The sequence below is a fragment of the Hirundo rustica genome, chromosome 4, assembly GCF_015227805.2.
Source record: "Hirundo rustica isolate bHirRus1 chromosome 4, bHirRus1.pri.v3, whole genome shotgun sequence".
NCBI lineage: Eukaryota > Metazoa > Chordata > Aves > Passeriformes > Hirundinidae > Hirundo > Hirundo rustica.
This window is the reverse complement of record NC_053453.1, coordinates 22,462,636-22,488,382: the sequence shown is the minus strand read 5'-3', so window position 1 is coordinate 22,488,382 and position 25,747 is coordinate 22,462,636. Positions and strand designations below refer to the sequence as shown.

General features: G+C 36.8%; 1 protein-coding gene across 8 annotated transcripts in view; it reads left to right on the top strand.

The window, feature by feature from the left end:
- Positions 1-25,747, top strand: part of PTPRZ1 (protein tyrosine phosphatase receptor type Z1) — a 140,767-nt gene that overhangs the window by 97,545 nt on the left and 17,475 nt on the right. For 5 of the 8 annotated variants that reach the window (XM_040060997.2, XM_040061001.2, XM_040060999.2 and 2 more), the window contains exons 11-15: positions 5,215-5,258; positions 7,908-11,469; positions 15,051-15,195; positions 22,254-22,345; positions 25,605-25,690. In XM_040060997.2, the coding sequence (XP_039916931.1) occupies positions 5,215-5,258; positions 7,908-11,469; positions 15,051-15,195; positions 22,254-22,345; positions 25,605-25,690 (3,929 nt within the window). The remainder of the gene's footprint in view (positions 1-5,214; positions 5,259-7,907; positions 11,470-15,050; positions 15,196-22,253; positions 22,346-25,604; positions 25,691-25,747) is intronic. The other 3 variants (XM_040061003.1, XM_040061002.2, XM_040061000.2) reach the window with 2 other exon arrangements.

Here is a 25,747-nt window from a genome sequence, read left to right as displayed (position 1 = left end):
TATCTACCAGAATTTCCCTATTTCTCTTCAGTTTTCTAAAAAGTCCACAACAAGGTTCTGACATTCTGCCTGACATTTCACTCTTCTGTCTACCTTTAATACATCTCTTAGATAGTATATTCTTCCACTTACTTTACAGAATTTGCTGGGTTTGTGTTTGAAGATTTTCTCAGATAAGTGTTCTTCTTTATACCCCACATCCATTCCTTACATGGAATGGAAAATAAGCGGTGTAGTGTTATCATTTAACAACAGTTCAACAAATCAAGTCGGTACAGCGCTGCCATCACAGCTGCAAAACTTCTGAAAACATATATTGCAAAGCAAAGTCCAGTACTAGAGGATATCCAGGTGATACCCAGAGGATAGACCGCCCTCCTCCTGCTACTGCTGTATCCCTGCTGGAAGGATGAGTTGCACACCACCCTGCTGTGTTCCAGCACTCCTTTTGGCAGGAGACGTGGCTGCAGAGGCAGGAGGGAGACGGGAGCCCTGGGGCTGGGCGAGCACTGTCCGTGTGCCTGTGGCACCAGCTCAGCAGGAGGACGGTGCGGCAGTGGGCAGCCTGTGGCCGTGCAGCTCCAGCCACCCTGCGCGGCACCCCCGCTGCACTTCTGCTGAAGTCACACAAGACAGGGACTTTGCGTTCGTTCCGGTAGAAGGAGGAGTGAGGGAAATACATACTAAATTCACTTCACCTTCCATTATCAGCAGAAATTTCTCTGATATTTGTATGCTCAGACAAGAGAATTTGGTACAGTAAATGTTATATTTCAGACTGCGTTATATTTGTTATAATAAATGTTATGTATCAGACCGAAGGTTTGATACTCTCAAGCCTTTTTTGAGAGACAAATCATTAATTTCTACTTTGATATTTTAAATTTTAAACAATATAAGTAAAAAGATAGCAAAGCTCTTAAATAAAAAATAAAAATTAAATACAGAAATGAAAATTTGCCTGTTTAAAAAAAAAAAAAAATAACAAACCAACAAAACGTTCATTGACATGCTTCCTATCTAAAATGAACACAAAGTTATTAAATCTAATCTGGTTCTTTTATTTTGGCACTTCCACAGTGGTACCTCTGAAAGTGTTGAATAAAGAAAATCCAGGGAAAAATTCCTCTCATGTAATTAGTATGATTTTTAGGAGTGTACATTTTGCTCTATACATACGTTGCTTACATGCTGTGTCTGCTCTGCATACAATTTTAAAATATGAAAAAAACCTTACATTAACTTCTGATATTAATGTTTATTTGCATAATAACTTTTACTAATTATTTACACATGAATTAACTGTTGCAAATACTTCAAATATTTTCATATTTAATTATAATATACTTAATATTAGACCACAGACATATGAGAATGTAGATATCTAATAAGAAAGATTTCTTCAGAGCAGCTTACTGATTACAACTATAATATCAAATTGGTTTTGTGATCTGCTTTATAGATCTTGAGGCAAAAGGGGATTTCTTGGAGCTCCTGCTTGGGAATTTATGAAAGAAAAGTTATCTTCACCATGAAGACATGAAATAAAGTTGACACACATAAAGCATAAATTAAATCTTTCATTTTCAAGAATTACTCTGAGTAATCCAGTTTAATTAAGATGAAATTCACTACAGTCACCTCCAGATCAAATAGTCTTCCTGTTAAGAGCTAAAGCAAGGCATGAGTTGTGCAGACCCATTAGATGGGCCCTTTTCCAGGAGGAATTCTATCCTTGGAGTGGCCACTTCTAATGACATCTGGTATTCAAAAAGCTCAAATTTGTTGTTTTAGACTTTCCTTTCTAAGATACATGCAAGAGAGTGTTTCTCATGCCTTCTCCCCACCCAGTCTGGTGCCTCCCATATGTTTAGTGAGGGCTCTGCAGGCTCTGGTGATCCACAGATCCAAGACTTGTTCTCAGCAATGTTTTGTATGATGAAGGACCTCTTTGGGGCCAGTCTCTGCTTCAGTTTGTGGAAGCCTCAGGAGCTGTAATGTCATGACATTGGGCAAGCCATCTTAGTGGAGACCTCTGCTCTTCGGGTTTTCCCTGAACTCTTCAGATTGCAGCCCTTCACCTTGTAATACAGTGTGTGTGCAGGTTAAAATTTTTTCCACTTAGTTAGTCTCCACTTAGTAAAAGCCAAAATATGCACTACTTGATGTAGCTACAGAATTTCCATTGAAAATTTAGGGAATCTTGAACAGAGTATTTTAATCAGCTTTGATGAAAATGCAACCTTTATTTACAAATTTTTCATTTGTTATTAGAATTCGATTTTGAATAACTATGTAAATGTGTGCTTTGACTCTCTAGATAACATCTGTATAGAACTGAAAGTTGTGTAGTAGTTTGCTCTGTAGCTAATACTGGTGGTACTTACATGCTTTTGGTGACACAGGAAAGGAAAAATAAGAATATAGTTCCCCACTCCTATTCCTTTGTGTAGACTTCAGTTGGTGTTTGTCAAAGAAACCCCAGCATGCTGGGACATAGCTCTCAAATGCTGTCTCCTGCTTGGCAGCTCATGCTGTCAGCAACACTTTGTGAGGGGTCTAACTATGCAACTTCTTTGTAACTCGTCTTTGTGATTCTTGTCCTAAAAAGCACTAAGCATATATTAAATGTCTGATTTAGGGGATGTTTTTTTCTAATTTTGTACTGATAAAAGTAGAAATCTGAAAACTAATTTAATCAAAAAACCCAAGCTTTACTTTTGTCCTTGCCGTGCTATTTATGTCAGTACAGAAATTAAAAGAGTTTATGTTGTACGCATCATTCTATGAGTATAAATCACATTGTTTAAAGAGATATTTTAAATATTTCCATTGAAAAAATGTAGGGAAATAGTTACCTTTTCTGTATTTGTTCTATTGTTTCTTCATCTGTTATTAAAATGGACAATGAAAATACACCTACTCTTTTATTTTAAAATGTATACTATAGAATAATCAATACATGAGTCCAGAAAAAATAAAAAAGCTTGTTAATCAACCTACATCAAAGGGTTGTTTTTTGGAGGGTGTGGCTCTTCACCTTGGATGGGGGATGTTACTATATTTCTGTAATCTCTTGTCGAATCAAAAGTTCAGCATCAGGATTAACAGAACCTCTGTAAGTGTGTGTCTCTAATACTTCTGACAAATAAATTTTCTGTGACCATCTAAATTTAAATATTCTTTATAAAGTTCTTGGAGATTTACTGGTTTTGTTAATAAACAGGTGTTTTTTATATATATATGTATATGTGTATATATATGTATAAATGTATGTATATATATATGTATATATATGTATATATGTATATATGTATGTTAATGACTCTCCCTTGAGAAAACAGCAAGAAACTTTAGTTTCCTGCTGGTGGAATTTGAGAGCATGTGTCCTACTCTAGGACAATCAGTACAGTTTGTTTTTCTGACTGAATCTTGTTAAAGCTCAGCTCAAGAATATTGACCGCAAAAAAGAATGGATAGAATTCCTCTGTACCAAAAACATGTTTCAGAGAAGTCTGTTGAATACCCAGTACATGGTGTGGGTCTGTTATGGAAAGGCATTCAGACTAATGTCAATATTTGATTTGTATCATTGAGAAGCCAGGGAATGTCATTATCTCGTCCACCCCTTCCTCCTCTCCGCTCCCCTCCCCACCCTGCCCCAGAACCTCCTAGGCCTCAGGAGCCAGAGGTAAGATAATTTTTTATCTATCTAGCTAAAGAAAAGTCAATTCCATACTTAGTAATTTATAGATGTTTGTTACTAAAAGACAATTTATGAAGATTTCGTGCAGCACTGCTTACTCAAAATTTGTTTGCATTCTATAACCTACAAATAATGTATGAGCTTATTAGTTTGATAAATTTCATCTAGTGTACGTTGCATATAGCACATCTCAATTTGTTTTGAAAGATAGAAACGGATAGACCAAAAATAATAGGTCCCCATCTGACTTTGCAAAAATGAGAAATATAGAGATAGCATCTTTTTCCTAGTGTATTGAACAAACTACATTTGGGATTTCTGGAAGAAATGCAGTAATGGAGCTCTGTGTGATGACATTGTTAGAATTGCTCTCCAGGCTGAGAGATTGGTGTTTTCACCTGGTACAAATCAGCCCTTGGAATATGTGTTAGCACTTGTGTGTAGACAGGGTGCTAGAACATGGCTAAGGAGAAAGCCTTAGAAAGACTCAGAATGGATATGGGCCTTTTTGTGGACCAAAGGAGCAATAAGGTGCATTAGTGCTCTGGAAGGGGTGTTAGATTTCCTCACAAAAGATCTGTGCCAGTTCCTACCAGAGAGGTGGATGTTTCTTTCAACCTGCTTTGAAGAGTTTCTTGCTGACCACCCTCAGAAGTATAAAGTTGGCTTTGGCCGAAAAGAGAGAAAGAAGGCAAGAGACTACCTCTAAATTCAGAGAGGTGGATTTTAAGCTGGGTTGTAGGAAATTAATTTTTTCAACCTATTTCAACTAGTTTTTATTTTTGAAAATTGGGAATGGCTCAAAAGCCTCTAGAGGGGTTCTTCCCAAACATGCAGTACCTGTTTATTAGGGACTTTTCTGGGATGTCATACAACTGGCTTCATATCTTTACATTAAATCAAGTAGGGTGAGAGTTTGAAAAAGGCTGTAAGCACTCGGAAGGGTAGGTCTCTTTGGTCTGCCTTGCTGGAAGCATGCAGCCTGCTGCATACTCACTATGATCACATTGCTGTTGCTCTAGTACCTAAGTTCAAGCCTGGGTGCACAAATAAGAAATTTTCTATATGAAAATTGTAGAACAGATTATTTTACAAGAATATCTTCAGAGCTTTCAGATTTAATCTAGAGAAATAGTTGATCTCTAGACTTACTGGTTTTCTCTTTTTTGTATTTCTGCATTAAACTGTATTTCTCATTGAAAACATTCTTGTAAACCTGGCTTTCCCCAGCCAACCTGTGATTCCTCCAAAAGTGCAAATCCATTGGCATCAAAATAGAGCCAGAAAAAACTGTTGTGGCTGAACGAATGTTTCCTGTTTAGATGAGTGAACATTGCTACCGTTGGTCCTCACTCCAGGGGGTTAACCACTTCTCCAAATACAATTCTACAAAAAATCTTAGACATGGTCTCGATAACCATATTAATTAATCAGTTGAGTCCTTGCAGAATTCAAAATTCTGTCTATTTAAAATTGTGGATGATACGGTGTGTATTTTTGTTTTATAGAGGCTGACCTCATTCCTGAACTGAGTGAAGCTGAAGAATATGAGGTATAGCATTAATTTGTTTTTTAAGAGAGTATTTAAAATAAATACATTTCAACTAGATTGAAATTATGTTCTGTGAAAATTTACAAAACTATGTCACCAATTGAGTGTATAATCTGCATTTATGTATACATATATATGTATGTGCATATACAGCCTTTGAGCTATAGTTCTCACTACATAACTCTGGAGACACCTCAGTATTTCTCTGAGGCTGGAGATACATGTTGAAGTAAAGGATATCACAGAATATTACTAAATATTTTTTAAATGGAACATCAGTTCACAATCACCCCTCTGTGACATCTGACAGAATTGTTCATTTCATAGAATCAAAGCTGCCATCCAGTGTTAGGCTTTTTAGCTGAAGAGAAGTTTGATTTGTCCTTGCTTGTGATGGTCTTACGTAGTAAATTAAAGTAAGGGAGGATGATAGCTGAAGAGGGAGATTCAAGTATCTGCTATCAGTGTGCTGTTTGTTTAACCATTACTCAGAAATTCTTGGAGGGTCATTTGCTTCTTGAACTCAACTTAGGCTTTAAAGTATAGCTCTGTTTTACAAAATTTTTGATGATCTTATGATAAACTTTGGAGGCTTCATATTCAGTAACCAGGTTTCTGGTGTCGCAGCAAGGGATGTAAAAATACCATGATTAAGTTTTTAGCAGTCTCTAGTACCAATTTTCAACACATACAGTTACTTCAGTGAGACATTTATCAAGTAATATCAAGTAATGCCTCAGAATTTTAAATTTATAGTTTCAGTCTATGACCACAATATTCTCAGTGCTTGACAAGTCCTTTTAGTTAGACAGACAGCCTATTCTTAAATATGTACTCTTCCTTGCATTTTTGGACACTGAGCAGCCAGTAATAGAGTGATTTCTCTGTTGTTGTAAGCTGTGTATCTATATTATTATATTGCATCTGTTAAGTGCCAGTGAAAATCAACTGATTTTTACGTGAACGAAGAAAGTTTAAAGTACATACATTGCCTTGCAGAAAGTATATCTTTAGAAACAAGGCCCTGTCCAGTCCAGGTTTGAAGACAATCAGCCTTGGTGCTACTGTCCCTACATTTTAGGTATTTAGTCCTCAGAATGAAATCCAAACCTGAGAGCCATGTCTGAGGTATCTTATGTTGTGTGAGTGCATGAGGGCTTCCTGGTTCAAAGAAGGACTGCAGTGTGAGGCCCAGCTCTAGCCTAGTGGATAAAGCCCTTGCTCAGGTGAGACTGGATAAAAGTTCACAAGTGCTGTTTGCTGAGTGCCTCAGTCAAAAATGTACTCAGCAGCTCTCTATCTTGGGCACATTCTTCCAAAGGCTGTTGATTTTTTACATTATTCTCCCTGCTGTGCCCTGTTCAGTGCAGAAATGGGAGATGTACTCAACCTAAGCTATAGTGGAAACTGAGGAGTTGGTAGATTGGTAACTGTGCCTATCTCCTGTCTGCTGGGTGTCTTCTCTCAGCATTATGCTTTTGAATAAAACCCAGTGGCATTTCCACCATATCACCAAGCCAGATCTTTGGAAAAACAAAACAAAACAAAGAAAAAAAAAAAAAAAACACCACAACAAGCCAACAACAACAACAAAACCCCACCACATTATTTTGCTAGAGGCTCTGTGCTGCTCTGTCTTTTAGGGCTATGGGTGCCTGTCAAATCAAGTCCCTTCAGAAACTGAAAGTGTACCTCAATCTAGATTGCAGAGTTGGTCTGGGACAGGTTTGGTTCTGATGCAACTCTGATGGCAGCACAGCACAGAACTGCAGGGGCTGCTGTGTCTAAGTCAGAACAAAAATGCTTGCTGAGTGAGTCAAGTTCTTCAATCTTACTTGGTTTGATTTGGTGCAGGGAAAGCTGGGGAGGGGACAAAAAGAATTGACCTTAGATCCTCAAGCAGAAGTAGGACTTACGACTGCCTAAGTCTTGATTGCATTCAGGCACGTAATGTTTTTTCTTTTGGATATGTTCTTAAAAGGCAAAACTGTAACTCAGATTTTGCACAAAGTATTTATTATCATTCATATTCAGAAAATAATGGGTCATAAAAGGACTTGGGGATATGACTCACAACACTTGTGAAACTCTGACAGTCATGCTGAGGATTGTGAAATCTTTTCCAGAAAATTCAGACAATCCAGCAGAATTGGGTCATAAATATATTTTATGAATTCTGGTTTTATTATTACAGTTTAATTACCATCAGGATATTAGTGCAAATGTCTAAGGCATTCTGATAGCAAAAATATTTTTTTATTGCTTTGTATACAATATAGGCTATATATTGCATATACAATTGCATTTTATTAGGAAAGAGTTAGAGCTTTTTAAATAAAGTAAATAAACACTGTGAGTGATTTTTGCTTCCCAAACACAATTTAAGTAATGCAATATTGAAGAAGTTGTTGGGACAGTATTTTTCTGGGTTTCTTTGCAAATGAGTATTATTTTTCAAGATAAAAGAGGATACTTGTTCTTGCAGTTAATACTTTTGTTTAAGACCGACAATCTTCTCAAGTGTTGTTTTGCTTTACTCCTCTTGATTTATTGAACCAGGAAAATGTATTATTACAGTTCTAGTTTTCATTCATGTTCAGAGTCTATAAACATTTTTAATTGTCTTTGGCTATGATATTTTTTTCAAAGGATGAAGTTGATGAAAAGGAAACAGAGGTGGATAAAGAAACTGCAATTGTTCCTAGCACTGACAGTACAATGAACCAATTGAGGAGAGATTTTCAGGTTATTACATCCAGCTACAGTCAAGAAAAAATGGGAACAAAACCCAGTGAAGTTAAAACAAATAGATACCTAACAAGAGAAGAATTGCATGGTAAGGATAATGTTTTCAAAGCAGTTTATTATGCTACTTCTCCACCTATTGGTGAAATTTCTGAAGAGGAAGATCCTTTCTTGGAATCCCAAACAATTACTGGCATTCCTCCTCAACTCATTGACTCCACCAAAGGCAGAGAAGAAGAGTTTATATATCTTTCTTCAGGCACCGAGCCAACAAGAATAACCACCACTGGCCACAGTGACGAAGATTTCTTATTGTCTCCTTTTAAACCTCATCAGGAATCTGATGACTTTTGGAGTTCAGTTCTTACCACTTCTTCATCACAGCTGGTTACAGAGGAGACCTCCCAGGAAGATGCCCTTCCTTCAGGAAGTCCAGATATAAGTGTGCATGATGTTCTTTCCCAAGGCTCCATTAAATATGTTTCAGAAGTCATAGCACCCTCAAGCTCTGATGAACCTCCAAAACATACTTCTTCCACTGATGGAAATTTATGGTTTCGTAATGCTACAGATCCAACAACTCCATCTGTTGATACATCACCTAGCGGGCAATTATCTCAGACCAGTTACACGGATGCTTATGTAGAGGGATTAAAGCCAACTACAGTGCCCTATTCAAGCAGCCCAGTGGTTTCACAAGATACTTCAGATGTGGATTTAGAATTGCCACATTATTCTACCTTTGCTTTCTCCTCTGCTGAATTATCACCTCACTCTGTCTCTTCAAGCTCTGGAGAATATGGCTCTGCTTCTGCTGCCAGTGAGGTACTCTCTCAGACAACTCAGCCAGTCTATAATGGTGAGATACCTCTTCAACCTTCCTACAGTAGTGAAGTGTTTCCTCTAGTCACCCCTTTATTGTTTGACTCTCAGATGCTCGACACTACCCCTGCTACATCAGATAGTGATGTGACGTTGCATGCTACACCTGTATTTCCCAGTGTTGATGTGTCATTTGAACCCACCCTGTCTTCCTCTGATGATGTACCTTTGCTTACATTTTCCTCTGCTTATTCCAGTAGTAAAATGTTTCACCGTTTGTATACAGTTTCTCAAATGTTTCCACAAAGTGCTACTCCAGCTGTTGCAAGCAATAAGGTGTCCCTGCATGCTTCTTTGACGTTGGCAGAGGGTGATCCATTAATAAAGCCAAGCCTTGCTCAATATGCTGATGTGGTGTCACATCAGACCACTCATGCTGCTTCGGAGACACTGATATTTGGTCATAATAGAACTCACATATTTTCTCAAGTTGAACCATCCAGCAGTGATTTAAATATGCATGTACTATCTACAAAGTCTGAACTTCCTTATGCTTTGTCTGGTAATATGGGCTCCCTCCAAAGCTTTACTGTTTCCTATGACTCTGCAGAATTTGTGCATGATTCTGTTGACATATTTCATCAAGAACCCTTATTTAGCAGCTATAGCAATGTACTGGTGCATAAACCTTCTTCTGTAATATCACAAGCTGATACTTTGCTGCAGCCTACGCACTCTCTGTCTAGTGACACGGATTGGTCCGAAGCATACTCTGGTAGTGAGTCCCTTTTGCCTGATACAGATACTTTGACAGTACTTAACGTTTCTTCCTCTGATTTTGTTGATGAGATTCCATATGAATCCTCTGGGTTTAGTGATGTTAATAAGATGTTTCCAAAAGGTGATGATGTATACGGAGATGAGAGAGAACTGAAAATTTCCTTCTCTTTAAGTGAAATCGCTTCCAGTGCTGAAAGTAAAGTGATACATGAACTTTCTACATCTGTTTCTAATAATGTTGTAATTGAGCAGAATATGTCTCTGCAAGAAATTCCACTTCCTGTTTCTAGCACAAAGGGAATCCTTCCAGTCTCTCTTGCTTTTCCCACTACTAAGATATTTGATCATGATATTAGTAAACTTACAGAAAAGCACCTTTCTGTTCAGCCTTTGCATGTTACAACTCCAGCCTTTGATGACATTTTGCTTAAACCTATGCTTAGTGCAAGCTCAGATCAAGCTCTCTCTGTCCCTGCTTATAGCAAAATGTTATCCTCGACTCAGCTGTATTTTTATGAGACCTCGGCTACATTAAATAATGAAGCATTACTGCAGTCCTCCTTCCAATCTTCTGGCGATGGCACTCTGCTTAACACAGCTGCAGCTGTGCCTAGTGAAACAATATTGGCTGAAAGCTCAAGGGTTCAAAAAGGTAGTTCTACATTTGACCAAATATTGCATCAAATGGCACAAGGTTCTGCTGCAACTGAAAACAAGCTGCATTCTACATCTGCACCTTCTGTTGCTGATACGATGCCAAACACTTTTAGTAAGCCCACAACATCACTTCAAGGTTTATCTTTTTCTTATGCAAGTGAGAAATATGTTTCATCCAGTTTATTTAACAGTGAAGATTTTCAGGTTATGCCTTCATTGTACAGTAGCGATGTTTCATTCCAGCTGACCAGTTTAGAAAATACAAATGCCTTTCCATCCCAGGCAGCGAACACTGTAACAACTCCCTTCCTAACAGGTGACACATCATCATATGTAGCTACTCCTACAGCCAGCCATCTATCTTCAAGTGTTTTTGAAAGAAATGAGGCTGACAGTGTCTCTTCAAGTTCCATGCTTGGTTTTGATCCTGTTCATATGCCTGCAGTTGTTTCTGGTTCTGATGTTCATCACACTCTTCCTTTACCAAATATACTTATTTCAGTTACGGCTGTTCCTTCCAAAAGTGAGATCCCTGTAACTTTGAATAGGTTGCTGGTTCCTTCTAGAGAATCCTCTGGGTTGTCTCCCAGTATCATGTCCAGTACCGATTTGTGGTCTTCTGTAGTTGAGGATGACTACGATGAATATGATGATGGCTTCCCTGTAAGTAACTGCATCTCATGCACTTCCCATAGAGAAGATCAGGACATGTTAGTAGAGGATGAAAATACAAAGGTAAATAATAACAAGGATCAGAGTAACCTAATTATAAGTTCACATTCTGAGAAACCTGAAGAAGAGAAGTTTTCTACTGCTGCATCTGACAGTCAGATAAACCACGCCGTGGACAGACGTAATTATACATCCATACCAACTTTGACAGTGAACGGGATACCTGAGAAGCACCACAACCTGAAAATTTTGGAGAACCACATTCAGACTTCTAGAGCCCAACTGCAAAACACATCCGAATCTAAGTCTTGGGCTGTTTTGACAAGTGATGAAGAAAGTGGTTCTGGCCAAGGTACCTCAGATAGCCTTAATGATAATGAAACTTCAACAGATTTCAGTTTTCCTGACCATAATGAGAGAGACTCTGAAGGGGCAGTTGAAGCAGGTAACTCAGAATTATCTCCTGGATCATCACAATCATCAGCCTCATCTGTTGCTAGTGATCACTCATCAGTATTCAACATCTCTGAGGCAGGTTAGTTATGGATAAGTCTAATGAATGCCATGGGAAGCTGTGAGGGGATACTTTTTTGCCTTAGAGAATGAGAAAGTTTAGCTACAGATAATAAAGGGAGAACATAATAGTGCCAATGGGTGTGATTAAGGAAGCATTGGGGAACAGGGGCTCATACTGAGCTGGCTATCTTGTGAATGCTACTTCTGGCTACTTAAAACTGTACCTGAAATATTCTCCAGTAAGATGACTGATGCTCTGCTTTTGGATAGATGCATACTGTCAGCAGAAGTTGTCGTGCAAAATCCAAAACCAGAATTGTTTCAGTGCTAATTATGGCTTTTAGTTTTAAAGCTTTGAGAGATACTTAGGTTCTGCGCTAAGTTCTCTGTACAAAGACAAGTGCTGCCCTTATGGAAATACCACCAGAGGGAACCATGCCTCTGATACTCTCTTTAAAACCTACAGCAGCACATTTTCTGTGTTTTCTAAGAGATGGAACATAGAAGAAGATGCTGGTTTGATTCTATTCAGCTGAACTCATAAAAACATTAATTTTTAGTCTGTTTCATATTTCAGTCAGATGCAGAATTTTTGTGCCAGATTTGCGTAAACTGAAAATAGAGCCAGATTCTCATCTAGCCATTTATATTTAATGCTATTTTCTTATTTATTCCTCTTTAATTCTATGAGAGTGTTTGCAACCCATGATTCCAAGGATAAAGTCAGAAGTCAAAATTCATAACATATTTCCTTTGTATTTGAAAATGCACTGTGGAAAATTTGAAATATTCAGCCCCCTAAGTTTCATTCTTTCTTGTGTTAGATAATTGAAAATCAAGGAATCAAGTCAAAAATAATCTATGATCTTTGAAAAAAACGCAAACAATAAACAAAGTTGAATTGGTATTTTAAAAAATAAATTGAACTTCTGTTATGTACTTGCAGCATCTGTAGAGGGCAGTATCATTCAAGTAAACCCATTAAGGAATGGCATTCACAAAGTATGGGAGGGTTTCAGCCCTGTCTTACAAATAAATACACAGCTGAATTACATAAAGTTGTATTCCTCATGAGCACCAGAATACTATCATGAACAGGTGGTAAATTGACACTGGATATAGTTGGGGCTAGTAGAATGTGAAAATAGAAAATGAAAATTAAAAGAGAATTTAAAAAATTGATATTACTAAGAGGCCTAACAAGGTAGGTGTTACAAAACTGAATCAATAAGTGATTTAGTTCACTGGTAAGTAGTTACTACTTTGTGTAAAATGCATAACATTACTTCAAAAATAAGCAAAAATAACATTAATATTTCAAAACCTATGTTATTTGTGTGAATGAGTGTTCCCATAAGATAGTAGAGTTTACATAGTGGGTGTCATTTGAATTTTTACCAATAGTAATTCAAAACTGATTATACTCTACTAGGGTAGGAAGAGTACAACTGACTTAGTTTGTCTTCTAAATATTATTGAAAGACACTACAGTATCATTTCATGTGCATTACTTTTTTTCCAACACATGATGCCAAAATCTGGCTTTTAATAAACAGAACATTCAGTTTCAGCATGTCTAACACAGTCTTCTGTTAATCAAAGACATATTTGCTTAATTAAATATAAACAAATGAAACAAACACAAAAATTAATCTCTCACCTGAGAACTTACTTATACATTGCAGTGGATTTTGCAGAAATTGGTGAAACATCTTCTTGTTGTGACCATTACAGAAAAAAAATTGTCATTTAAACTTTTCCCGTTCTTGTAGTTGTTGATGCATAATTATGCTAGTTCTGATCTAGGATTTTCTCCATAAGACCTCTATGACTACCTAAACCTTTCAACTTCTGTTGAAAAGCTAAGACAAATAACTAGAAAGAAACATGTGAAGGGTCCAAACATATCAGTTAATAGAAATCAAAGAAATCTCCTATAGCTGAGGCTGTCTTTCAGCTGCCATCATTGGAGTGATAGCCAAGTAGGCAAGAAACCCTGTTACAGGAGAAGCCTGCGCTTCATTCCCCATGGGAGGAGTCCTAATAGAGTATGGTCATGAAGTTTGAAGGAACCCTGTCATCGCACAGACAGGATTGGATTTTATGCTGTGAATTAGTCCAGAGTTGGATAAGCAAGTCTGACTGTTTCAAAGGGATCGTATTGTGTTTTCTCATGCATACACAGTTTTTCTCTGAATTCAATAGGACGTATCAATTTTAACCTACTCAAGAGACACATGGAGGTTTTTCAGAAGCAACTTTGTGCCTTCAATTACTTTGCCCATTGAGCTGCAGAATTTAAAGAGAAGAGATTGATATGGGTGGTAAAAAGTATTTTGAATTAAAACCAAGAAGACATCTGCAAAATTAGAGCCTAGACCTTTTTACATATAAAGGCCCAAAAGCCTCTAAACTCAAGAAAATGGAAGCAAATAGAGCTGCCTGGAAATCTGTACTGTGTGAAGCCATTTGTTTTTTCACATCCTATTTAGAGCATGTAATTTGCTGTCTTTTTTTTTTCCCCCCCCCCCCCCCCCCCCCCGGTTTCAAATCCGTTCCTTCCTCTCTTTGTGTAAAAGGTTTTCATTAATGTCTCTTGAAATCCCAGTGGAGTGCAGATGTTTTCTGTACAGCAAAATTCCACTCTTATACAGAAAATTCATTGAATTAGGACTGTTTGCAAAAGCAGAAAATATTCTAAGACTTTAATTCTAAAAAGTGCAAAAGTGATTATTTCTGCATTTTAACTCAAATAGTGGTTACAGTAAACGGCACAGATTGAAGTAAGTCAGTTATTTTACATCAAAGTCACAACTTTAAAATTCTTACTTCTTGAGATATGACTAAATCTAAAAATAAAGTATTGGTGTTGTCCACCATTGTGTTTCCTCCTTTAATAAAATTATAAAATATATTGGTTTAATCTTTGTATAGACCCCTATGTCCAAATATTTCTGTCATCCAACATTATATGGCTCACAGAAATATGAAACCAAAGCAATATCTAAATAATAATTTGATCACCAGTAAAGACAGAGGTGGGAAATTTAATTCTGGCTCCAGTATAGTTGAGAGAGGCTATTGGATTCAAAGGAAGCAGGGTGTATCTGTAAGGCAGATTGCAGGATGGGCAATGGATAAAGATACGGAAAGCTAAACTGCAATTTCATATTAACCTATTAGCCAGAGAAGTGATTTGCATTATATGACTGACAGTTAAATATCAATTCCAATGCACATTCCAATATTATGTATTCAGATTTCTTAACTCATTTGGCTTTCAGCTAATAAAATAGATTAAAATTTTTTTAAAAAAAATTTAAAAAATAGGCTCTCTTCTGAATTTTAACCACAGTCTGCTATTCTTACAAAGAGAAGTCTCCACTGCTGGAAGGCTGAGTCACATAAGCTTGAACACTTTGCTTTACCCTCTATCTGCTTATCTTCTGAAAGCTGGTTTGCAAATGTATAAACTTTCTACGGTACATAGTAAAAAATAGAGGTAAGTGATATTAAGTAGACTCATTATAAGACACGTTCACCTGTGCTGTGCATTCTCAGAATTCAAACGTGGACTGTTTCAATTTTCTCTGACTGCAGAGGCAAGTAATATTAGCCATGAGTCTCGTATTGGTCTAGCTGAGAGTCTGGAATCAGAGAAGAAGACAGTTATACCACTTGTGGTCGTGTCAGCCCTGACTTTTATCTGTCTAGTGATTCTTGTGGGTATTCTCATTTACTGGAGGTAAGTTGTTTTTTGGTTGACCTTTTTTTTTTCAAGAAGAGCTATGATTTGAAAAATTTGATTTGCATTATTGAGCTGGTTTACAGGAGGCAGACTGGATCTTGTCTCTTACCTAATCTTCATATTGCACAGCATCATAAAGATGACAAAATGATGACAAAATAAGGTGGGGGGTTTGGGGGTTTTTGTTTGTTTGTTTGTTTGTTTGTGTGTTTTTGTTTGGTTTGGGTTTTGTTTGGTTGGTTGTTTTGGTTTGGTTTGTTGTTGTTTTTTTTTTTTCCAGAGGGTCTAACCACTGCAAATAGTTTATTCCCATATTGATAGACCTTAGTAAACAATAACTTATGATTGATACCTAGAAACCAAGTGACTTCCAGAGCACTGAGAAAAGCAAGAGAGAGAAGAAAAATAAATATCATGGCATGGGGCTATTTACTGTCTTTCCAATATTTTAACAATTTAAAAATGTAGTTATCAGTTTAGAATGAGACTCTATGGTCCTCAACAGGACTATTTAAATAAGCAATTCATATGGCACTGTAGGAGTGTGCTGTAGCTGATACTGTGTGGAAGACAGAAAGGGGTCTGTACTAATGATACTGTAATAGTATAACTGTTTGAAGATCACTTACTGAGTAGCTCTTAGGATGTTGTGTGATTAAATGTCATTCTACTTTGTGATTCTGACAGACTAAAATTAGCCCCTGGTCTTTCAAAGTTTTAGTGGGTAACTACAGATGTGTTTTATGTGCACCTGAGCTCGGGTTTCCTCATGGACATGTTTCCCTGTGACTTGATAAATTGATAACCCAGTGAAAAAAAAATAAAAAAATAGGATAAAGAGAATTGATGGTTATTAGAAGTCATTATAACATATCAGTAAGAGCAAAAATCTGTATCCACACTGTGAAATAAAACAGACCAGCTAGCCTGGCACAGATCTCTTCCATACAGCTGAAATTACTTCCCTCAGAGAGGATAAAAAGAGTGCTGCATTCACATTGCTTACTGGGGATGGCCTCTGCCCTGTGCTAACCCCAGATTGTGTAAAGCATTGCGTGAAATACTGCAAGTTGGCCTGAACGAAAATGTACCAGGAACTTTGTCAACCACATGGCAGTATGTGGCAATGCTCAAGGTTTTGGCGCTCTTCCACTGGTTCTAGTTAAAGTCAGTCTTCCTATGGACATGTCTGCTTGCTTAAGCTCACAAAACCCTTGCACAGCCCTGACACTTTCTGAAGTGTGCAGATTGTCAGGGAGGAAATGCTGTGGTGGGCTGGAAAGGGGAAATAAATTGCAAAAACTTATACTTCAGTGATTGCCAGGAACCTGATCCTGCTACTGCTCTGCTAACACATAAATTAGCAGCCAGAAACAGAACCTTGCTCTTACAGGGACTGTACAAGAAGTGGGAAGACAGGCCCAAACATCTTTCAGATGCCTCCAGAGCTTGTTTCTTCTTCCTTCATTTCAAATAATCCTGCTTAATCTAAAATTAAAACAACTGGTGGAGAAGCAATAACTTTGGCCCTTTCCAAATACTGACTACTGTAATCTCTAGGCAGGGATGTCAGGATTGTGCTTACTAACTTTTCCTCTAGTCTCCTGACACTGGTTTTCTGTCAGCCTATCAGGGTTTGTCCCACATGGGAACAGAATTTATTCCATGCCTGAACAGACTAGGCTGGAGAAATTGAGTTCAAGCATCCTTTGTTCCAGGCACGTGTGCTACTGGGTCAGACAGCCTTTGCCATGATTAAAGACACTTGATCAATGAAGCTTGAGAAAGATTACTTCTGCTTTTCAAAGTAGTAGTTAATTGCCATATTAATTACAAAACTCATTTCTTAGTTTATGCTTGGTTGGATAATTCTATTCTCCATCCAGGATTTCCAGTTAACCATTTGCATACTGAGTATGTCTGTCATTCATGTTATGCAACATGATTGTTCATATTCAGCTTCCAAAGAGTTTCATCCCTGATGCTGAGCAGTATTTGAAATCTCTTCTATTTGCCAAAGAAGGCCATACATTTAAAGACCTAGATTGTACAATGCAGTTCTAGTAATCCTACATGTTACAAGCTTGTTTTTGTTGAATAACATTGTGTTCATTTTGTATTCTTTTTCTGGGAATGAACAATTCTGTAAAACAGGTCTTTCAAAATAAAGCAAAAATCCCGTTAGTAATAATATCTTCTTGCTTGAATCTAATCTTTTCTGTATTTCTTGTGTAGTACAAAATAAAATATGGAGCTCTTTTATTGTTAATCCTCAAAATTCTCTTGGCATTATGATAACACGAGTAACTATTTCTTATTTCAGGGGAATGCAACATAAAACTATGCATCGTAGGTAGGACTTTATGGCCCTCTTTCAAAGCTGCCAAAACACTCACCTCTTTTTAAAGACTGGGGAAAAAAATCAGAATATTAACTTCATTGTTATGCAGATTTCATTAGGCCTGGAAAATATTAGCAGAAACTCTGTAAGATTTTTCTAATAGTTAGATTTAGGGTTTTTTAAAATAATTGCTCTTAGATGCTAAGTTTCTTTTTACAATGCTCTTTTTTTTCTCCCTCCCCTAATTTGGGCCAATTTATTTTCACTTATTAAAGTTCATAAAAACATTTAGGTTTGCAAGAAGTTATTCTATATCTATTTTATAATAGTAGTCCAGAAAAGCACATTGGTCTGTCTCAGCTGGTCACTTGAGTGAATAGTGCTTTGGGTTGTTTCTATTATTAGCTCCTTATTTGAATGTGCAAAAGATGTGTTATTTAAAACCAAATGACTACCAAGATCCACAAGTTCTAGTCTCTCAAGGTTAAAGAAAGGCAAAATTATTTATTTCTTCACTTTAATGACTTGTATCAGAAAAATAATTCTGTACCATCTGTTGTTTGGGTTTTGGTTTTGGGGTTTTTTTTAAATGAAATTGTTAATCAGCACTTGAGGAAATTCCTCAATCTCTTCACCATCTCATTAGGCACAAATTCAATCTTTTTTTTGATAGATATTTATTTCCCTGACAGGGATTAAAACTTCTAATGGCTATATTGTCTAAAGATTGAATAATTACCATCAGGAAAACACAAAATTTTCAGCTACTCTGGTTTTGTGTATCTTTTGTAATTCAAGCAATTTTCAAGCCATGTCATTTTCTTTTCATTTCTTCAGCATGATTAAGATTACAGTGGAATAAACAAGGAGATTCTTTGCCTTGTTTAGTGGCCTTGCTAGCCAGATAGACTTTTTTAAATCTCTTTAGAGAAATCCAGAGTCTATCCATTTCTTTCAGTATCTGTCTACTTTCTGAGTTCTAGCAGCAGAGATGCGGCAGGAGTACCTGAATGTACTTGCTCTTTTCTTTTCCTGATGGATTCATTTTTACCATTTTGCTTAATTATTCATGTTTGTGCAGATCAGCTTTTATAACATTTATTGTAAGAAGAGCTTGGAGAATAGTAACATGGTAACAGTTATCAGTGGGGGCTGTACTATTAAAAATTCTTTTTTTAAAAAAACATATGTGAATTGTAGTAAAAGACCACCTCCTATGACATGAACCACAAACTGCTAATACATTTCCAGGTCCATTTGCATCTGTAGACATACTGAGTATCAGCTCTCTGTCATGCAGCCTGTTAGTCATTTTGTGATAGCAACACTTCATAAATTACCAACCTGATGACAGACAAAGCCCTGAGCAGTTATTTGAATTTTAATTTTCCTCTACCACCCTATATAATTTAATTTATAAAACCTCTCAGAGAACATTCATTTTCTTAGCTGTGATTTGAACTAATACCTTGAGTCCTGTGATAAGTTTTTGGGAACAGAGTTGAGAACGCTCTCTGAGGATCGTTAAACTTGCACATGCAGAGACACTTAAACCAGATTTAAATATACAGAAGCCACATTCATCCATCCATAAAGAAAAAACTTCTCAACAAAGTGCCATGTCATAAAGTCCGACAATTAAAATTCCAGTTGATGGACACATAAAATTGAATTGCAGCAATTTAAAAATTGAATAATTGGTGGATCCATTGAGGATCCACCTCTAGATACTTTGGTTTCACCAGATTTTTAAATTACCTGAAGATTTTTAAAAATCTAGTAAGTGTTTGAGAATACCTACTGGCAGATAATCCTGTGAGCTCAAAAGACACTGAAGTTCTCAGAGGAAGAAGCAGTCACGCCTCTAAGACCATTCTGCATGAGCAGCAGAAGCACAAACGCGTCCTCTCCCAGATGCCTCTGGCTTGCAGAGTTCATCTCCTTTCCTGAGTCCCTGGGGCAGGAGTGCTCTGCACACACGCTCAGTCCCGTGTGCATAGGGTGCCGTGTTCCTTGCCAGCCTCAGCGACAATCCCAGCCAAGCTCTGAGCAGTCCCCCCAGGGCAGAAGTGAGCACATTCTCAGCCAAGGTCCAGGGGCCTGAGTGCTAGAAAATCTCTGTCCCCCACAGTCTGAGGCTTAGTCTTGTAGTCCCCAGCAGTTCCCATTGAAGTGTTCATTCAGATCACTCCTGTCACACCGAAGTGCTGTTGCTGCTGGACACTGTAATTAATTCACTGCCCCCATATATGAAGTGTGTGTTTGAACAAATGCAGTGTCTAAATTACAAATTACTGTTTTAGGTTATAGATCTAAGTGCTGTGATGAAAGGTGTAAATTAAATAATCAGGTTATTGAGTGATGGAACCTTTGTCTGGAAGTTTGAAATAGTAATCACTTTCTTCATTAACAACAAGTGATAATTAATGAGATGTGAGTATTAACATTAGGTTTAGTCGTGAAGGCTTTCAGTGCTGATGCAGAAGCAGTTGGAGTGTCTATTTATGAGTCTTTTTACAGGTTAAGTCCACTGCTATGAATTTGTCTCCCAAATGTGCTAAGGGTGTAAGTTATTTTCAGCCACAATTAACTTTTTAAAGATTAAAAATACATTGGTTCAGTGAGGAATAATGAGTGTATGACATAATATGAGGACATTTTAAGTACAGCTTTACATGTGAAACTCATTATGCTAACTAAATTCTTCATAGCTCAATCTTTTCTCAAGCAAATAGGTGACAACGTTAGTCCATAAAACTTACGTATGATGGTTGTTCACAAGCAGTAGATGTTTGGAGCAAGAACACTTTTTGGGCTTGAAGATTTAGCATCAGACTGCTTGGCATGTTTGGTTGGTGCAGTTTTTAATAAACACAATACAGCATTCGCTGTGCCCAGCAGACAGGGCCAGACTTTCCAACGTGTTCAATGATTTGAAGACTTGGAGGCTTGCCTGCATCTCACAGGTATTACACACACAGTTCTGATATTAACTCTTGAGTTTTATGCTAACATGGAGACAGCCTCTCTTACCTAAGCAGCCACTAACTCTGATGCTAGAGATGCTAAAATTTAGAAGGGTGTTCCCAGGTACCTCTTGAACATGTTCTTGGTCTGCATCCAAATATTGCCATTTCTAAGTAAAACCAAGTACATAACAGATAGTATTGCTCCAAATATCACATGCAAAGCCAAAGCTTCTCTGCGAACATCACAAATACACTTTCAGAGAATTCTAGCTGGACTTCAGATTTAATTGTCATGTGAATTACCAGAATTATTTGCATAATATTTTGCCTAACTCAGTTTTCCCTTTTAGGTAGCTGTCTGCTTTTTCTTGTGTTTTAAGAAGATCTGTATTGTACACTGACAGAAAATTCCCGACACATTCCAAGAATATGGGCATGTTTCCCAGAGGCTTAATTCAAATAAGCTTACTTATTTTAAAACTATTACTTATTATTAAAAGTCTTTAGTATCTATATTATTGGTTCTGGAAATAATGACAACATCCACATATTCCCTAGCTATTTCTCAAAATATCTTCAAAATTTATTTTGGTTTATAACAATTATATGAGGGATTTTATGACTGCAGTGATACCGGAACTGTACAGAATTTAAAATAACAGTGATTACACAAAGTAACAAACAATCATATAATAGTTGTAGCCAACAGTTTTGAAGAAGCAGAATCTTGAAAATATAAAATGAGATTAGTATTTTCATGATGCATATATTTCTTTTTAAATTTAATGATCAGTGAATAATATTTCAGAGAGATTAAGTGACCCAAAGTTAAGGTTGTTATTAGTATGTCTAATCGTATGGAGATTTTTTAATTATAGAGGCTTTGCAATGCTTACAGAAGCAGTTGGTTATTCGCTCCTTTGAATAGCTTGGATTCTTAACAGATGCTATTCCTATTATCTTCACATCTGGATTACAGCGCAGATACAAATAACATTGTGGGTCATTGTTAAGGTTGGTTCCATTTGTATTCATGCTTCAATGTTTTTTGCAACAAAGCTGGCATCTCCTGCAAATAGAAATTCCCCTGTTTCTGTCTGTCAACTCTGAGCAGTTCCCCTAAGGTGTTGCTATTAGATTATGAAAAGTTGTTTAGCCCCAGTCACAGTAGTTCTAGAGCCACCGTTTTGGCTGTTACGGGGCATGTTGTCTTTTATTGCATTTCTGTGTCTGCAGTAGCATCTATCAATGAACTACCAGAACTGATCTTGTACACCGCTCCATCTTCAGGCTAGCATCATCACATGAAAGGGAACAGTAATTATTTAAGTGAATTTGGATAAGTGAAGGAAGACAGTGGCATTTTTTGTATTTGGCATTGTGCAGCATCTACAGTAGCTCCTGATGCAGAGTTTCTCTTTCAGCTGTCACTATGTCTGATGTGTGCTCTATCTTCTGCCTCTGGTATAGGTAAAGATGCATGAACTATGTATTATGCTGAGGTAATGTAGTATCTTCATGTTGTATACATAATTTGGTGATGTGCTGGAGGAATATTTATATTCTAGCAGTAGTATTTGGTACTCCATGAAAATTGGTTTTCAAAACCGTGATTTTTCTTTCTGACTCAATAATGACAGAATTCCAGATCATCTCAGAGTATGTTTTGGTGGGGTTTTGTTGGAGTGGGTTTGTTTGTTTGTTTGTTTTTCCTTCAATATTTTTGTATATTTTTCCCTCTCTAGGAAATGTTTCCAGACTGCTCATTTTTATTTAGAAGATAATACATCACCTCGAGTGATTTCTGCTCCCCCAGCTCCCATCTTCCCAGTCTCAGGTATTTCTGGCAACTGTTCTGGGGATCAGTGTTAACTGTTGGAATCTGCTGCTTTATATGTGTCAGTCAATATGAATTCTTCATATACTGTAACATCTGTAAACCCAAGATTTGTAACCTCTTGTAGAAATCTGTGTAAACAGGTACGCTTGGTACTGGCAGACTTGTGTTATTAATAAAATAGTCTCTGCTGTGGGTAACACAGAAGAGAAATATCTTCAGCTTGCAGAGTTTCCTCAAGGATACTCTGTGCTTTGTAGCCATTTTAAGTGTAGTCTCCCTAGAATGGCTGCTCCTGTAGCCATCTGAGATACACTAAATAGCTCTAGAGGATTACACCAGAAAAATATTATGTTGTATTTGTGCCTTTAACTGATTTTGTCACCTGTGTATAGAACATGTCCTATTCTTTTTACCAGCAGGATGAGGATGTGCCTCATCTGTCTGCATTTCACTTGCTATTACAGCATGTTCTTATACTTACATATATTATTAGCATAATTACTATGGTAAATTTATGTGAACCTCTCACAAAAATAATACAGAAGTTTAGAATATTTTTAGCATCTTCTGATTCTATATCCAGCACATTTATTTGGAGAAAGTGTTTCCTTTGTTTCCTCAAGGAGCATCAGAGGAGCGTGTGCAGCCTTCCAGCTTTTTCAGTCTGTGTAGAATGAAATAGATTCATTTCATTCATCTATTTAAACCCCAAAGAGATAAATTCTGAAGCAGATCCTAAGCCACATTCTCACATATGAGACAAGGTTCTCTTGTTTCACAAGTAATGTTTTTGCAAACTGTGCTATTATACAAAGAGATAGTTTTTCATGAATTACTAAAGGGAGAAAATCAGCACTTGTGTGAATAACTAGTAAACACATTTAATTAAATAAATCCCAAACACTGGGCTTCCATTGTAACTGAATTGTAGACATCTTCAAATGCATCTTGTATGGATTGCTGCTGTTAGGAGATGCATAACCTTTTACTAAATGGTTAAAAAGCAGAGCTATGGCTTGATTTCAGAAAACATGATTATATATGAATGTCAAGAAGCAATCATTATATGAAATATCTGCTTTAACTCTCCATCATTAACTATATTGCACTACAACTGTATAATTTTCTTACCATTTTTTCTGACCAGCTCACCTCAGGAGGGAAGTGTTTTCCATTGTCATAATTGCACTTACAGTTATTCTGTGTGCCTAAAATGCGTGTTTTAAAGCTGGAGGTTTTTCTTCTGAAATGGTGACAAATATCAAAGAGATTTTTTTTTCTAAATTGTTGAAGATACACAAAATATTTTATGGAAAAAGCTGCAAGCACTGGGGAAATAGTTTAGTTTTATTTTGCATGCAACAGATGTCAAGTGAACAGTTGTGTTTTCTATTGCACAAGTGTTTCAACAGTGTAATTTTACAATTGCATCTAATTACAATATAATACTAGAAAGGAGTGTAAGGCAGGAAGAGTGTGTTGCTTGTTGCAACTGCTAAGTTTAATCCTTACGGCTGTGACCAAAAGCACACTCCACAGATCTCATTATATATTAAGTTCTCCTTCCATAGAATTATATATTAAGTCTTCCTTCCTTTCATTGGCAGAGATAGGAGATCTGCAGTTATTCACACAAAATGCCATGGCTCTTCACAGCACAATTCAAAAATGCATTCAAGTAGTAATGAATTACAGGATAGGATTCAGATTCACTATTAAACTCTAAGTAGTATGAAGTGATACCTGCCATGCAGACATAAAATATATTCCTGGGTACAGAAGTGATTGAATAGGGAGATTTGCACGGGCAAGGAAATAAAATCTAAGATCTATTTCTCCATTATTGTACTCACTCTTTGGGTCATTTACCTTCCCTTTGGTTTTGTGTTTGCATATCATTAGGATAAACACTTCATGCCAGGTTTCGTCTCCAAGGTGTGAAGATTGTGTTGAAGAAGGTGTGAACATTTGTTCAGCTTCTCTTAGGTTTAACTGGATAAATTCACTTTGTGTATTCAGATCCAAGTCATATAAGTGGAAGACCAGATGGATCTTAGTACAAATCAACAAAATCTTGGTAACTGAAAGCTAAAATTATTAGGTCCTTGTTCAATGTTTCTGACATTTTGCTCACATATGAAATGGTGATGAAGTTACAGATTGTGAAATAAATGTATTTTTAAACCATGAAAGGCAAAAAAAGACACCAAACACAATTATTCTTCAGAACCAAAACTAAGTGAAATAATGTCATCCTTTAGCAGGTAATTAGCAAGCAGATGACTTTGTTTACACAGCATATTTGCAGTAAAGAGAAGATTAAAAGTCCCAAAGGTTTTTGATGTGATTCCTCATGAATATTTTACACAAGTGGGGTTTTTTTTTGTATTTGTCGAAAGCAAAATGGAGATGTTACATTAATCACATTTATTCCTTGAGAGTTTAGATTTTTTCTTGTGGGTAGCCAAAAAGTCTTAAACATAAATATTTCATTTAAAACTTGAAGTATGAAGCCCGATGTGAAAATCTGTGGTCAGTACTGCCGTGATCAGACATAAGATTTTTATCAACAGGTAATCATAGAATCACAGGGAGAGCTGGGAGAAAATTCTGTATGGCAGGTAGTCACTAATGCAGCAAAAGATGAAAATTGATTCCTGTTTCTTTTGGATGCCAATGCAAACATGCAACTGTCAGTTAATATGAAAAAACTGGCAGAATGCTGCTTTGATTTAGTAGGCTTGGGACTATGTGGCTTATCCGTATACTGGATCCAAGTTCCAGTGCAACACTAATCAGTGTGGAGCACCCAGACAACTCTGCAACTCTGCCTAATCATTCCTACCTTATCAGTATTATTCAGATCTCTGCTGTCTCCCTTTGAACATCTTGTGGCAAAGAGAAAATTCTCCCATATCTCCGTGACTTCACAGGGAATTTTGTGCATTCTATGACAGACAAACTCAGCATCTTGCAGAATCAGCACCTTGATTTAGGAAACTTACAGACAGAAAAAGGCATTTTCTTTATCTTCTTTCCAAATAATAATTTACAAATGCACAAGTGTTACATAAATGTTTTAGAAATATTAATGGTATCAAAGAATGTTGTATCTTTGGGGGAGTTGTTTATCCAAAGTTCATGCCAAGAATTTTATTTCAGGATGTTTTATGCATTGCCTACATATAAACTTCATTATATGTCACTGGCTTTTTATTCTACATAAATATATTTTTTGTCTTTTCCCACCCCTAAGATGATGTTGGAGCAATTCCAATAAAGCATTTTCCCAAACATGTTGCAGATTTACATGCAAGTAATGGTTTTTCAGAAGAATTTGAGGTATGGCTCTATGATGTCATCTTTTTATTAGCACGTACAAATAATGTTAAGTTTGAA